The 16,720-nt window shown below is 48.8% G+C and overlaps 1 protein-coding gene and 1 long non-coding RNA gene across 4 annotated transcripts in view; one reads left to right on the plus strand and one right to left on the minus strand.

Annotated features, from left to right (window-relative positions):
- Positions 1-16,665, minus strand: part of Elmod3 (ELMO domain containing 3) — a 34,088-nt gene extending 17,423 nt beyond the window's left edge. The window contains exons 1-6 of one of the 3 annotated variants that reach the window (XM_052173963.1): positions 16,570-16,665; positions 15,851-15,922; positions 12,935-13,208; positions 4,381-4,455; positions 3,296-3,365; positions 530-598 (exon numbers count right to left, since the gene is read on the minus strand). In XM_052173963.1, the coding sequence (XP_052029923.1) occupies positions 530-598; positions 3,296-3,365; positions 4,381-4,455; positions 12,935-12,988 (268 nt within the window). In that variant the 5' untranslated portion in view covers positions 12,989-13,208; positions 15,851-15,922; positions 16,570-16,665. Of the gene's footprint in view, positions 1-529; positions 599-3,295; positions 3,366-4,380; positions 4,456-8,082; positions 8,103-12,934; positions 13,209-15,798; positions 15,923-16,569 lie in introns of those variants that run through there. The other 2 variants (XM_052173962.1, XM_052173964.1) reach the window with 2 other exon arrangements.
- Positions 6,024-6,914, plus strand: LOC127678786 (uncharacterized). Its single transcript, XR_007976626.1, has 5 exons — positions 6,024-6,193; positions 6,259-6,291; positions 6,578-6,610; positions 6,676-6,708; positions 6,873-6,914. It is a non-coding gene; the product is annotated as an uncharacterized LOC127678786 (long non-coding RNA).
- Positions 16,666-16,720: the final 55 nt, after the last annotated feature.

Raw genomic sequence — 16,720 nt, forward strand, 5'->3', positions numbered from 1 at the left:
TCAGCAAACACCCACCTATTGTCGCCTCTAAACCAAGTACTGACTGCTAACTGGTCACCAGCAATATCGATGGTGGCTGGTTAGTCACTGTGACATCTCTTCTTAGCTTGGTGAAGTTTGGGTGAAAACCAGATGGTCTCTAGTCTCCCTCTAAATTTGTCAGAAATGGACCTGAGACAATTGTCCCCAGCCTTCAGAGACTGCCAGGAGAAGTCTTCTATGGGTCCACTGCCCCCAGGGGGCGGGGCGCCATCCTTGTCCTACTTCAGGGCTAGCCCTGACAAGACTCTCTTGTCCTCCCTTGGCACTGGCTTGAGGGTGGGGACAACGGCAGCCTTGCCCTGTGGTGTTCCTTCTCTACTTCATGTAGCAGGAGGTCCTTTTAGGATTTGTGGGTAAGATTCCATTTGACGTCAAATTACTAGGATGAGATCGTTCAAGGACACGTCTTCTAGTCCCAGTCACAGGTACACTGGCTGGTATGGCTTCTGCTGGTAGCCATGTGGGACAGCGCTGTTTCCACACTTACCTATGTTAGGATGGATGGTGTCCACCACTTCCCACTCCTCCTGGGCTCTGAGCATCTCTGCACTCACAACTACAACAATCAGAAAAGGAGTCTCTGTGAGCTCTGGGTCTGACGCCCTAGCACAGTTGTTCAGTGGCCTTCAGGAGGCAGCAAGACATTAGGTTATCACGTCTGAATCCTGGTGGCTTCTTTGGAGAAACCAGGAAGGACACAGGACACACTCTGACAAAACCAGAGAAAAAGCGTCTGAGGAGTCCATAGGAATCCCCAAGGCTGCCGGGTGGTGGTGGCGCACGCCTGTAATCCCAGCACTCTGGGAGGCAGAGGCAGGTGGATTTCTGAGTTCAAGGCCAGCCTGGTCTACAGAGTGAGTTCCAGGACAGCCGGGGCTATTCAAAGAAACCCTGTCTCAAAAAAACCAAATCCAAAAAACAAAACAAAACAAACAAAAAAAGGAGGCAGAGGCAGGGGGATCATGGCAAGTTCAAGGCCAACCTGGTCTACAGAGTGAGCTCCAGGGCAGACAGGGCTACACAAAACCCAGAAAACAAAAACAAGTGAGAAGTGTGGACCAACAGCGGGCAAGCTGGTGGGGCCGAGCGGCTGCCCTCCGAGCGGCTGCCCTCCTTCCTCTGACTCCAAGCAGCTTTATCATCCACAGCCCTATCTCTAACCCTGTGACCTTTCGTCTACTAGCAATCTGACTGTGTCTGTGAGGCAGGAGCAGAAGAAACCTTGGCCACAGGGACAGGGCCATTACAACAGTTAAGCGTCAGAAAATTCAAGGTTGGAGATAGCCTTATCCAGCAGGTGCCTGAGAGATGATTAAATTGTGTGCGCTGTTCCTGTCTTCCAGGAGCCGGCCTGGCCTTCCTGGCTAGATCCACAGACAATCCTGAAGTGGGACACACAGGAGGGCTGTGTGTGTGTAAAGCAAATTATCTCTAGAATAACTAGCGCAGCTCACATTTTTTATTTTTCTTTCAGTAGTTAGTTGACTCCATTATTTTGCCGCTCCCATTTACCCATCAAACAAACAGCACGGACTGAGTCGTTCTGTAAATGGGAATTAGCCAAGAGCAGTGCTGCTTGTTTGTTTGTTTGTTTGTTCATTTGAGACAGCACTTGGGAAGCAGATGTAGGTGCCTCTGATTCTGAGCCAGCCTGGTCTACAGAGCTCGTTCTAGGACAGCCAGCTACACAGAGAAACTGTCTCAAAACAGAACAAAACATTTTAAATTACATCTATTTATTATGTGTGAGAGTATCCGTTCTACAGAGTGCAAGCAGAGACAGAAGGACAAACTCCTTCTACTACGTGGGTCCTGGGAATCTAACCCAGGCACGGCAGTAATAGTGTGTGTGTGTGTGTGTGTGCGCGTGTGCACGTGTATTTCAAAACATGTGTGCCTGCATGTGTGCGTGTGTGTGCGTGTGTGCGCGTATGCATGTGTATGTCTGTGCACGAGCATGTGTGTGCGCGCGTGCATTTCAAAACGTGTGTGCCTGCATGTGTGTGTGTGTGCTATTTCATTGAACCCTTCCTGAGTGTGTTGGCCCAGGTCCTACTGTGAGCAATCACTGCTTCCACTGTGACGATCCTTCAGATAGCTTGGGATGGGATCCAGAGCACAAGCCAGGCCAGCATTCTGCCACTGTCCCCAGCCCCTGCCGATCTTTGTTTTCTAGCAGGAGAGACGATGACTAGAAAGGTTAAGCAATGTGTTCAAAGTCACATATGTAAGGGAGCCAGAGTTTACACCACAGGATGTATCTCCAAGATAATTCTGAATATGAGAATATCTTTCTTCTTCTTCTTCTTCTTTTTCTTTTTTGTTTTTTTCGAGACAGGGTTTCTCTGTGTAGCCCTGGCTATCCTGGAATTCACTTTGTAGACCAGGCTGGCCTCAAACTCAGAAATCTGTCTGCCTCTGCCTCCCAAGTGCTGGGATTAAAGGTATGCGCCACCACCGCCCGTCTGAGAATATTTTTCTTTAAAATAAACTAGCGAGCAGATGCCCTGAGTTGAAAATATGGCACTGAAAACATCTTGCAAAGAGCAGAGAGGAGACTTCTTGCAACCTCTTACTCGTAGTGCTTCATTTTCTTCTGTTTGTTTTGTTTTGTTTTATAAGACAGGGATTCTCTGTGTAATAGCCCTGGAATTAGATTTGTAGACCTCACACAGATGTGCCTGCCTCTGCTTCCTGAGTACTGGGGCTAAAGGCATGCGCCATCACGTCCAGCCTGTGCTGCCCCATTTTCACACTGTGATGATGAGAGATGTTTATACGTCCGCTGCTGGCTCAGTGAAATGGCTCAGGGCCTCCAAGGCTGATGACCTGTGTTCATCCCTGGGATCTGCATGGCAGAAGAAGGAGACTGACTCCAACAAGTCAGCCTCTGGACCATACCCCTCCCCTAAACAAGAGAGAGATAGATAGATAGATAGACAGATAGATAGATAGAGGATGGATAGATGGATGGATAGATGGATGGATAGGTGGATAGGTAGACAGACATTTTGAATGTTCACTATAATCAGACATTATTACATGACATGGCTTGGTCAGAAGCACACAGCAAACCACCAACAGAGAACCTAGCTCCTAACCCAGGGTTGCTTCTAATTTTTGATGCGCAATGATAAACCTACACAATTCTGAAAGAGAAAGAGAGCAAGACTGATTCAGACCGCGGAAAGTGGACTCTTGGAGGCTCTGCTCTGGGTCCCACCCAGCCCTAAGGGCCCTCAACGCTCCTTACCACCCGGCTGCCATCCGGTAGTCTCTGCGGTCAGGGCCTGGAGAATGCTGTGGTTCTTCAGCTCTGAGATCTGTGGGGCGGGGCAGGAGGCCTTTAGAATGAGCTGGGAGCCACGTCTCCCCATGCACAGCTCTTCCCACCCACTGTGTGGGAAACATCTAGAAATTAGAGGCTGGAAGATTATATTATGATGAACTGATTTTAAAAAGTGTGCATGTGGGCTGAAGAGATGGCTCAGTGGTTAAGAGCACTGACTGCTCTTCTAAAAGTCCTGAGTTCAATTCCCAGCAACCACATGGTGGCTCACAGCCATCTACAATGTGATCTGATGCCCTCTTCTAGTGTATCTGAAGACAGTGACAGTGTACTCACACACATTAAATAAATAAATAAATCTTTTTTAAAAAGTAGTTTAAAAAATTGTGTGTGTGTGTGTGTATGTGTGTCTGTGTCTGTGTGTACATGTACTTGGGTGTGCACATGCTGGGGACTGACTCAGAGCCCAGTACATACTGAGCACACTTGCTACACTGAGGTACACCCCAGCTCTAAGTTCAATCTTGTTTTGATTTTGCTCTGCAGTGCAGGCAGGCCTCAGACTCTCGAATGCTTGGACTTACAGGCCTGCACCACCTCCTCCAGCCTGACAGTGATTCCTTTTTATTTGTTTCTTTTCTAAGACAGGGTTTCTTCTTGTAGCCTTGGCCATCCTGGAACTCACTCTGTAGACCAGGCTAGCCTTGAACTCAGAGATCCACCTGCCTCTGTCTCCCTAGAGCTAGGATTAAAGGCATGTGCCACCACTGAAAGTGAGTCTTAAAGTGGGGCTCCTGGCAGACTTTGACTGTGAGGTTGCCGATGTGGGGATGAGCGTCTGCCTTGGTGAATGGTAGAGAAGCACAAAGCACCCCTCTGAGGCTGTGGTGTGCTGCAGGCGTCCCCAGTACGTCCTCTGCCCATCCTCTGGGGCTGTGAGCTCATCAGACAGACTCTGTGTGGCAGACTATGCTCTCCCAGAGCGTGAGCTCCTGGAGCCTGGGCCCTCCTGTGTCCCCAGCACACAGAAGCTGATGGGCGATACTTACAGGAATTCCTCTGAAAGCCACAAGTGCACCATTGTCCTTGTATGATGAAGAGAGCCCAGCAGAGACACTTTCTATCTGCAAGACAAACAGGCACACCAGGGTCAATTTCCTGCAGCATTCTCCCTCAGATCTGAGTTTAAATTTCTCACCTTTTCCTAGAATCACAAATAAATGAGCTTTAGAGAAATTAGCTACAATAGTATAAAGGCGATCCAGCAGGCACGCAGTCGGTGTACCTGGGGCGTGGCGGTGTACCTGAGAGGTGGGAGGTTGGCCAAGCATCTGAGGCAGTGTAGGCTGCAGGGGGGCCTCACTCAGCCCTCACCCTATGACAGGGGTGCTGCAGGCAGGCTTTTGAGTTCATGTGATCATAAGATGAGTATGTAGCTGGTACCGTGTAGCCTAAATGTGGCCACGGGACCCACCCTAGAGAAAGAATGGGAGAAGAGAGAGAAGAGGGAGGACTATGAAAGGATCACTTAACGTAATACTGCATGTATGTATCTTTGTATGCATGTGTGCATGTATGTGTATGTATGCATGTATGTATGTGCAGGTCTGAGTGCAACTTGCAAGGGCTGGGTCTCTCCGTCTCCCATGTGAGTCTGGGGACTTGAACTCAGCTCAGCAGGCTTGGTGGCAGCAGGTTTACTGCTAAGCTCTCTCGCCAGGCCCTAAGGAATCTGATGTAGGTTTCTGTGGTGATAGCAGGTCTTGAGACTGGTGTCAGTGAAGCTCACAGAGGCACTTTGCCCAGCCTTTCACTCAGCAAACCTTGCCCCTAGTAGTCTATAAAAAAGCAAAACAAAGACAAACCGCAATGACAAAAGAAGCAGAACCACACAGTAGCGCCAAGGTCCTTGAACAAGTGTCCCCACTCACATCACAGGCACAGGTGTGACCTTCCCACTCACATCACGAGCACAGGTGTGACCTTCCTCACTCACATCACAGGCACAGGTGTGACCTTCCTACTCACATCACAGGCACAGGTGTGACCTTCCTACTCACATCACAGGCACAGGTGTGACCTTCCCACTCACATCACAGGCACAGGTGTGACCTTCCTACTCACATCACAGGCACAGGTGTAACCTTCCTCACTCACATCACAGGCACAGGTGTGACCATCCCCACTCACATCACAGGCACAGGTATGACCTTCCTCACTTACATCACAGGCACAGGTGTAACCTTCCTCACTCACATCACAGGCACAGGTGTGACCATCCCCACTCACATCACAGGCACAGGTATGACCTTCCTCACTTACATCACAGGCACAGGTGTAACCTTCCTCACTCACATCACAGGCACAGGTGTGACCATCCCCACTCACATCACAGGCACAGGTGTAACCTTCCTCACTCACATCACAGGCACAGGTGTGACCATCCCCACTCACACCACAGGCACAGATGTGACCTTCCTCACTCACATCACAGGCACAGGTGTGACCTTCCCACTCACATCACAGGCACAGGTGTGACCTTCCTCACTCACACCACAGGCACAGGTGTGACCATCCCCACTCACATCACAGGCACAGGTGTGACCTTCTTCACTCACATCACAGGCACAGGTGTGACCATCCCCACTCACATCACAGGCACAGGTGTGACCTTCTTCACTCACATCACAGGCACAGGTGTGACCTTCCCCACTCACATCACAGGCATAGGTGTGACCTTCCTCACTCACATCACAGGCACAGGTGTGACCATCCCCACTCACATCACAGGCACAGGTGTGACCTTCTTCACTCACATCACAGGCACAGGTGTGACCTTCTTCACTCACATCACAGGCACAGGTGTGACCATCCCCACTCACATCACAGGCACAGGTGTGACCTTCCCACTCACATCACAGGCACAGGTGTGACCTTCCTCACTCACATCACAGGCACAGGTGACCTTCCCACTCACATCACAGGCACAGGTGTGACCTTCCTCGCTAATATCACAGGCACAGGTGTGACTGTTCCCACTCACATCACAGGTGCGACCATCCCCACTCACAGCATGGGCACAGGTGTGACCTTCCCACTCACATCACAGGCACAGGTGTGACCTTCCCACTCACATCACAGGCACAGGTGTGACCTTCTTCACTCACATCACAGGCACAGGTGTGACCATCCCCACTCACATCACAGGCACAGGTGTGACCTTCTTCACCCACATCACAGGCATAGGTGTGACCTTCCTCACTCACATCACAGGCACAGGTGTGACCTTCCCACTCACATCACAGGCACAGGTGTGACCATCCCCACTCACATCACATGCACAGGTGTGACCTTCCTCACTCACATCACAGGCACAGGTGTGACCTTCCCACTCACATCACAGGCACAGGTGTGACCTTCTTCACTCACATCACAGGCACAGGTGTGACCATCCCCACTCACATCACAGGCACAGGTGTGACCATCCCCACTCACATCACAGGCACAGGTGTGACCATCCCCACTCACATCACAGGCACAGGTGTGACCTTCCTCACTCACATCACAGGCACAGGTGTGACCATCCCCACTCACATCACAGGCACAGGTGTACCATCCCCACTCACATCACAGGCACAGGTGTGACCATCCCCACTCACATCACAGGCACAGGTGTGACCATCCCCACTCACATCACAAGCACAGGTGTGACCTTCCTCGCTCATATCACAGGCACAGGTGTGACTGTTCCCACTCACATCACAGGCACAGGTGTGACCTTCCTCACATCACAGGCACAGGTGTGACTGTTCCCACTCACATCACAGGTGGCGACCATCCCCACTCACAGCACAGGCACAGGTGTGGGCTAATACGCCTAAAATGGTAGGAAAAAAAATTGTATAAACCAGTAAGTTCAGCTGGGTGGTGTTGGCACATGCCTGTAATCCCAGCACTCTGGGAAGCAGAGGCAGGCGGATTTCTGAGTTCGAGGCCAGTCTGGTCTATGGAGTGAGTTCCAGGACAGCCAGGGCTATACAGAGAAACCCTGTCTCGAAAAACAAATATCCAAAAAACCAAAAAAAAAAAAAAACCCAAAACAAACAAACAAAAAACAAATCCAAAATAAATAAATAAATAAATAAAACCAGTAAGTTCAAAACAAAAATAAACCAAAGGCATGCATGAGGGAGAGGGAGGGAGATTTTCCTCTGCTGTGTGTGGGGCCCAGCAGGCCCAAACACCCCAGTGGCCCCTCCACACCCACAGACACTGGAGCAGCACACACTGGACTGGCTGGGTGATGATTTTTTAAGTGAAGGGGAGGTCATGTGTTTAGGGGGGGTCAGGGGTAGTTCTGGAAAGAGAGGCAGAAGTAGGAGGCAAATATGATCAAAATATATTGTATACACATACACAATTCTTAAAGGATTAATAAAAATAAATTTGAAAAACACACATTGGAGATTTTGCCTCAAAAAATCAACCAACCATATCCACAAACCGACCAAACAAAACAAATGGGATTGGCAGAGCCACTTTGTAATCCTAGCACTCAGGAGGCATATGCACGCATGTGCACACACACACACACACACAAACACAAACACACACACAAACACACAACAATAAAAAAACCCCACAAAACCCAAGTCCAGTAGAAATGCCTGATTTACACACAAGGAAGAATCATTTAAAATGATTTCAAGTGTGAGGTATGTGTAGATTTGTGTGTGCTCGCCAGTACCAACCTAAAGTCCCTGTCGTCACTTCCGGAAGGCAGGGTCTCTAGCCAGGCTAGCGGGCTCTTCAGGGTTCTGACCTCCACCTCGGTCTCACTGTAGGGGTCACAGGCACAGGCCACTATAGCTGGCTTCACATGGGTTCTGGGATCCAAATTCATGTACTCATGTTGCAACGTGTGTGTGTGTGTGTGTGTGTGTGAGAGAGAGAGAGAGAGAGAGAGAGAGAGAGAGAGAGAGAGTCTCTGTCGTGTGTGCAGGCACTCAAGGAAAGGGAATAGATCTTTTGGTCACAAGTCCTCCGACATGGGTGCTGGGAAGTGCAGCATGTTCTCTTTAACTGCTGAGCAGTCTTTCCAGCCCCAAGTATTTTAAAAAAAAAAAAAAAACCATGATATGATGACTATTTTTGGTTGTCAACGTGACTACATCTAGAATGAACTAAAACATGAGCTGCAGGATACACCTGTGAGGGTTTTTCCTGATTGGATCAGACTACCTTAAATCTGCCCACACCTCTGCTGGCAGCCTAAGTAAAGGCAGTGAAGAAGGAAGCCTTCTTTAGCTCTGCCTGCCAGTCCTCACTTCCACTGCAAATCCACTTTCTTTGCTAGCATTAGAGCCTGTTTGCTTGGGATCCTGGGGTACAGTGAACACCAGCTGAGACTCTAGCCTCACAGACTGAACAACTACTGCATTCTTGGACTTTCTGGACTAGCTGGACCACACCCTGTAAGCCACTCTAATAAATCCATGTGTGTGTGTGTATACGTGTGTGTGTGTGTGTGTGTGTGTGTGTGTGTACATTCTATCAGTTCTGTTCTCTGGAGAAACCTGATTAATACATATAAATAAATTAAATGGCATATAAACTGAGATAATGCTTCCATAGTCAGGTTACCAAAGATCAAAAAGCATAATAAAAAGTTACTTTTGATTAGAGGGTCAAAGGTTACAAATCACCAGATCCTAATGTTTCTAACCTTTGACCTTTCAACAGACATTGCCATCTATGAAATTCATACTCAAGAACCACACATTCAAGTTATAAAAGAAAGGAGCCGGGCAGTGGTGGCACACGCCTGTAATCCCAGCACTCTGGGAGGCAGAGGCAGGCGGATTTCTGAGTTCGAGGCCAGCCTGGTCTACAGAATGAGTCCAGGACAGCCAGAGCTACACAGAGAAACCCTGTCTCAAAAAACCAAAAAATAAAAAAAATAAATAAATAAAAAAAGAAGAAGAAGAAGAAGAAGAAGAAAGAAAGAAAGAAAGAAAGAAAGAAAGAAAATTGCAAGATGTTCTAATGTTGTAAATGTCTTCTTAAAGAATGTGGGTCTGCATTGTCTACCCTTGTGTGCATGTGGCTTACCAGGCTGGACGCCTGTCAGTGTTCTTACTTACCAGCCCTTGATAGTAATTTAGAGGCAAGGCCTCACCTATTTCAGGCTGTCTCAAAATTTGCTATGGAGAATGACCTTGGACTTGTGGTTCTCCTACCTGCATCCCCAGAGTGTTGGGTCTACAGGCATTATAGCTCTGTATCCTACAACGAAGGTATCATCCACTAGGACAAACACACACTATGGACTGAGTGACATCCTTGCCCAAATTCCCACCTTGTACCCACCCTGAGCCTGCACTGTCGTCTGGTGCTTATCTGACAGGTCCACGGCTTCTCCTGCAGAGCCCTGTGTTTACTTTCACTCACTGTAGCACTGTTTCCATGAGCTGGACAAACACTAAACGTTGACCGGTGGTGCAGCCACCTGGAAGTGCTGGTCTCTGGAGTTAAGGGCTGCACACTGCTCCACCCAGGGCTTACTGCATGCCCTGCCCCCAGCCCATTTTCCATATGACCTACAGAACTTTGCTTTCCTTTTCTTTGGGTTTAGGAGAGACTAACCCCCCACCTCTTTCTTTTATATTTATATAAAAGATATTTTATATTTAGTTTCATCACTATTATTTGTTTTGAATCATTGTTTCATTACATAGCCCTGGCTCATATAACATGTGCTGAGGACATGTGTCCCCTTGCCTCTTTGTCCTCTTTAGTGTGAAGGTGACAGAGGTGTGCCCTTATGTCTGGTAAGGTGGAGAAATTTCAGCCAAGACCCACGCCCCTGTAGTCTACTAATTTGTTTCATTTACCTTACCATTCCTTTCTTGCCTCCTCCCCATTCTCCCATCATTAAAAAATACATAGATATATTTGCTTGTCTTTGATGACTCGTCCCAGGCTCATTCCCAAGGACGGAGCGCCTGTGTCTCCAGCAAGAAAGCGGAGTGTGGCGGGAAAGGAACAGGTGCCCACACAGACGGAAGACATTTTTTTCTACTATTATTTTTCTTACTTTCAGATTTTTTTTGAATATGCAAGTATATTATCTTTTTCTAAAATACATAAGTAAAAATAGCATAGTTTGTCCCAGTGGTACAAGCCTGGACTTCAGAATTTGGGAGACTGAGGCCTGGGTTACACAGCAAGATCCTGTTTCAAAAAAAAAAAAAATCAAAAAGGAGAAAAAAGAAGTGAAGAGAGAACAGGAGGAGGAAGAACGGTAAGTAGCCAGGGGTGGCATGGCACGCCTTATAGCCCAGCCTGGAGGTTTAGGGAATCGCTGTTGCAAACCGACCAACCAGCCACAAAACAGGGGTGGACTCAGTGCTGTGTCGGGGCCCTGGAAAGCCAGATTGTCCTGCTACTCTGATCCTTTCCTTCATTTCCATGAAACTTCTTATGTACAGCCTTAACTTCTGAGTTCTCTGCATACCTGCCCCTTGCATGTGTGCATGTGTGCGTGCAAGCGTGTGAGTAGGTGTAGTTATGCATGCCCATGTGCATGAGGAACTGGATATTCTCTTCTATTTTAATCCATCTTAATCCCCAAAGACAGAACCTTTAGTGTAAACCTTTCAGAAGCAACCACCACACCTAGTTCTATTTTGATTTTTAAAAATTAAGTATGTGGCCGGGCAGTGGTGGAGTATTACCTTAATCCCAGCACTTGGGAGGCACAGGTAGGCGGATTTCTGAGTTCAAGGCCAGCCTGGCCTACAGAGTGAGTTCCAGGATAGCAGGAGCTACAAAGAGAAACCCTGTTTCGAAAAACAAACAAACCAAAAAAGTGTTTATATCTGTGTGAGTGTATGAGGCGTGTGTGCGGCCTGCAGAGGCGGGAAGTGCACTGGCTCCCCGGAGCTGCAGTTATGGGTGCCTAAGAGCCACCTGCACAGGTCCTCCAGAAGAACAGCCAGGGTTGTCATCTCTCTAGCCCCCTCTTGAAGTCTTCTAAAGCCCTTGCATGCAACCCAAATTTCCCTGCAAAAGGTAGCATGGGGACATGGCTTTGATGTTTTCCATAGGCAACTATGCTGTTGTACAAGATACAGAATAGAGCTACGATTTTTTTTTAAATTGAAATTCTATCTCAGTGCTATTTGGTGATTCCTGGTGTTATATATAAAAAACACTTCATCCTTCTCTGTCTACATTTCAGTCCCCTTCCAGGGACTTCCCTTTAGAAGAAAGAAGACTTTGTCCTTTTCTAAGATCTCCCTGGAGAGCCGAGCAAATGCTTTGTCTGTATTCTGGCCCTGGAATCCCATTTCTGGACAGCGAGATGGAGGGGACAGTCCAGAACGGGGGTGGGGGGTTGGCCCTCCCCCCCAGCACGTGGACGTACACTGAGACTGTGCTGAACAGGAGGCTTCAGGGGGTTGGTCATTGTGCTACTTAGTTAGTCAACAGGACATAAAATAGAGCCCTCTTTGAAGAGGGACCCTCCCCAGAGAAGATGCCTCTGTCATATTAACCTTTAGACAAGGCTGTTGTTTTCGTTGTTGTTTTGAGACAGGATCTCACATTGTATCCCTCGCTGGACTAGAATTCACTACACAGGCCCAGGTGGTCTTGAACTCACAGAGATCTCTCTGCCTGTCTCTGGCTTCTGAGTGCTGAGATTAAGTACGTGTGCCACCCTGCTGGGCTGAACCTTTCATGACTAACACCTGATGAGGGGGGCCCCCGGCCAGTGTGGGCAGAGCTGGGTTAGGTGGTCCAGGGAGGAAGAAGGAAGAGGCTGAGTGTGAGCCTGGGGAGCAAGTGAGTCAGCAGGGCTCCTCCGTGGCTCTCTTTAGCTCCAGCCTCCAGGTTCCTTCCCTACGTTCCCCCAGTAATGCGCTGTAAGCTGTGAGACGAAACCAACCCTTTCGTCCCCAGGCTGCTTTTGGTCATGGTGTTTATCACAGCAACTGGAAGCTAAGTAAGACCGTCTGCCAAGGCCAGTGATGGACAGGGAAGCCGACAGGGAGTTAATTGATGAGTCCACGCCATCCTGGTTTCTTAAGGAATTTCAGATGCTATCTCCCTCCCCAACCCTAGCAAAAGGAAAGGTTCTGTGAGCTATTCTGCAAACAAGGTACCACCCGCAGGTGGACAGACGCTTCTGTTCTGAGCAGGGTCTCTGTAGCTCGGGCTGACTTGGAACTCATCGTGTAGCTGAGGATGAGCTTGAATTCCTTATCCTTCTGTCTCTACCTCCCAAGTGTTAGGATCACAGTTGTTCCACCATGATGGAAGTGTTAGGCTCACAGGCGTTCCGCCATGATGGAAGTGTTAGGATCACAGGCGTTCCGCCATGATGACCTGGACTCTCCTGCCTCTGTTCTATGTCTGTCTCATCTTGGAGATGGAACTTACAGCCAACGGTTTACTGCTCAACTACACCTTCAGCCCAGAATCTCCTACAACAAAGATATATGATCATTTCCCCACAATATTTCTAAAGCGCCACAGTCTCTGTCTCATTAACAGTGCATCCCCAGGCCGGGCCCTTCTTTCCCAAGTAGGAGCACTCACCTGTCCGTCTCGACATTCTTTCTCAGTAAGGAAAGAGCAAGACGTTTCACTCATGACTCAAGTTCAGGTGAGCCTTGTCCTCGGGCTCTGAAAAGGATCGATGCGACGGTCTGAGGCCCGGAGCCACCAGGAGAGACAAGCGCTCTACTTCCGCCTTCCTTCTTGGCAGTCATTCAGGCTCCAAGTAAGAAAACAGTCCCTCTGCGCCATCACCAAGGTGCAGAAGGTTTCTGTGAGTCCCAAAAGGAGTTCCTGGGAACCGTGGAGCCTCAATCTGGAAAAAAAGAAATGGGGTAGAGGGGCCTGGCTTCATCCTTCAGTCATGTCTCTCTGTTCAACAGGGAAGACTTTAAAAACCTTTAAGCAACTGTGAATTCTAAATAAACAAGACACTTAGCCAGATGTCTACTGTTTACTGCACACACCATGGGTCTGGAGGGACCGTACAGAGGACTGGGGGTGGGGTGGATTGTCAGTGTCCAGAAAACAGTGGCACTGTTTTTAGAAGTGGGGTCTCTCCGGGCAGTGGTGGTGCACACCTTTAATCCCAGCACTTGAGAGGCAGTGAAAGGTGGATTTCTGAGTTTGAGGCTAGCCTGATCTACAGAGTGAGTTCCAGGACAACCAGGGCTACACAGAGAAACCCTGTCTCGAGAGAAAAAAAGAAAAAGCAAAAAAAAAAAAAAAAAAAGAAGTGGGGTCTGTTTCTGGCCATGACATCACTGAGACTTAGCTGGCTTACTGGGGGATAAGACTGACTGGTAGTTGTACTGGCTTTATTCGGATCCTAGTCATGGGTGGAGCTGTGGGCCTTACAATATTGGACCGGTTTCCTAGAGTAATAGAAAAACTCAAAATGGAAGATTAAGTCCTAACCTTGTCAAACCAAACTGGTCAACTCAGTGTGTGAGAAACTGTGTGCATATGTGTGTGCAGTTATGATGCAGTGCTGGTGTTGGGGATTAAATCCGGGTCTTCGTGCATGATAGGTGAATATCCTACCACTGAGCTATATCCCCAGATCAGCTCTTGTATGTATACACACACACGTGTGTTCAGGGTTCATGTGTGTACAGGTGCACACATGTGCGTGTGAGTGGGCGACGGGGACAATGTTATCTGTTGTTCCTCAGGCTCTGTTCACCTTAATTTTTGGAGACAAGATCTCTTTTATTTCCCTGGAACCCAGTGAGCAGGATGGGATGGCCAGCCAATGAGCTTTAGAGATCTGCCTGTATCTGCCTTCCTAATGTTGGGGTTACAAGTATGTGCTACCATGCCCATTTTTAAAAAATGTATTATTTTCATTCATGTACTCATGTGTATGTGTGTGTGTGCCTGCCATGTATGTGCAGATGTCTATAAGATACTGGATTCCCTGGGGTTGGAGTTACAGATGGTTGTGAGATGCTGAGCCAAACCCTGGTCCTCTGCAAAGGCAACTGAGTAACTCTCTAACCCTCTCTCTCTCTCTAACCCTCTCTCTCTCTCTCTCTCTCTCTCTCTCTCTCTCTCTTTTTCTTGATAAGGACACAGATACACAGAGACGGTATTATAGATGCTGCTCAGCCTGGCCTCACCCTTGCTATGTAGCTGAGGCTCGCTTCTGCTTCTCAAGGGTGGAGACAGAAGCGGGCACTCTGGCCCTGCTCTTTCATCTCAGGATGCCTGCCTCAGGAAAAGGGCTGGACAAAGATCCTATCACATCAAAAGTCTGTGTCACGAGGAGACAGCCTTCTCATGTCTTAGGGGAGGGATTGATGTGTGAGAAAAACGAAACACAAGGCCTGGGATACAGATCAGAGGGAAAGCTACCGCTCACCACACACCACACGGGACATCCAGCTTCAACCCCCACAACTGAAAAAAAAAGCCAATCAGAGATCGTCCTCAACATGGTGGTGAATGCCCCCATGAATGTATGCCTAGAAATCTGGAAGCAAAGGCAGGAGAATCACTGTATATTTGAGGGCAGCCTGATCTACATAGAGTTCCAGGCCAGTTAGGACTACATAGCAAGATGCTGTCTCAATGAAAAACAAAAAAGGGGCAGGTGAAACGGCTCCATGGGTGGAGGTGCTTGCTGGCAAGCTTGATGACCTGAGTTCAGTCCCGACTGGCAGAAGGAAAGAAGCAATTGTCTTCTGACCTCCACACACCTACCACGGCACACGGGGCTCTACTCATTCCACACACCCCCCCCCACAAACAAATAAAAGCCAAAAACAAAAACCACAAGGGGCTGTGAAGATGACTCCGTGGGTATGAGAGCTTGCTTCAGGGTAAGAATCTGAGTTTGGCTCCCTGGCATTCTGGTGGATGAAGATCAAAGGATTGCTGGTTGCTGGGCCTAGTGCCATGTTCAGTCAGAGACCCAGCTTCAAAGGTGTAAGGCACAGAGTGACAGTCCTCCTGGTCTTTCTGTCCCTATATGAGCATGCATACTCACACACACACACCAAAGAGTCAGGGTGGAAAGGCTGGGATTGAAACTTAGTGTTGGGAAACCAGGCTCGACCCCTAATACCGAGGGTGCATGTGAGTGGGTTGTTCTCACAGGACAATCTCACTTCACAGACTCGGAGGACTCAGTCAGTGGGGATATGATTTACATTCCCCAGGGACTAACTGCCAGGAACAAACAAGCTTCTGGGCTAGACACCTGGCTGCCTGTGATCCTGAGAGGATGGTGGTAATATCTTACCCGAAACACCCTAGGAACCAGCTTTCTCCTCTGGAAACTTCAGCATCTACCACTCTCTTCCTCTCCTTCCATCTTGGCCTAAATGACAGCATAGGATAACACACACACACACACACACACACACACACACACATACACACACACACACACATCAGCTAACCTGGCAGGGTAACAGGTAGGTATGACAGGTCTCGGAAAGGCTTTCCAGTTACCGTGTGGAAAACGAACCAAGCAGCACAGAAGCACGACCTGCGTTACACACCGGACCGGAGCACTGCTGGGACCTGAAACAGGGACAAAATACTCAGTTATGAAGTCATTCGTCCTGATAGTGGGTCCTTGAGTAAATGGGCCTCCTATACAAACAAATCCATCCCAAGTCAAGTATGTATTTCAGACCTACTTTCCTCAAAGGGCAACATTAGGACGGCAGGCTATCTAGACCGTCTGCTGAAGTTTAAAACCTCTCGAGAGAGGATTTAGAAGCTGGTGCGTCCTTAAATGCGAATGCACACAGAGTTAAGAGGATCTTTGACTTAGTCTTTCTCGAGGCTTGTTCCTCGAGGTTTGTACTCTGAGACTGATAGTGGTTAAGATTAGGGGATCCAGCTAGGTGTACGTCGGGGACCCGTGTGTGGCTGCCAGTCCTGAGTGACACAGGTTCAGGAGAGCTCCTGCGCAGGTCTCAACAGGGTCTCAATCAGCTGTGTGGGGACAGAAACTTTCTCACTGCTTGGAAGGGGAGAGGGGAGGGAAGCAATGAATTGCCTCTGAGGTTTCAGCGAATCCATCGCAGAACAGGCATCAGAACCCAGGTCTTCTCTGCCTCTCAGACCTGCAACTTTCAGCCTTGTGTGGCCCCTCGGTGACCATTTCCACCCCACATCGTCCCCCTCACATCCCTCACCCCCCACCCCCACCCCTGGCTCACCGGACGCGTCCCCAGCGTTCCGGTAAAGGGGTCCCACATCCCCTCATCGCGCAGGCGTACAGTGTCGCCTGTCTCGCGCTAAAACTACATCTCCCACTAGGCAATTGAAATCCTACGCCCCAAAGGTCATACGGAGATACAGGTTGGACAA

The sequence above is a fragment of the Apodemus sylvaticus genome, chromosome 2, assembly GCF_947179515.1.
Source record: "Apodemus sylvaticus chromosome 2, mApoSyl1.1, whole genome shotgun sequence".
Lineage (NCBI taxonomy): Eukaryota > Metazoa > Chordata > Mammalia > Rodentia > Muridae > Apodemus > Apodemus sylvaticus.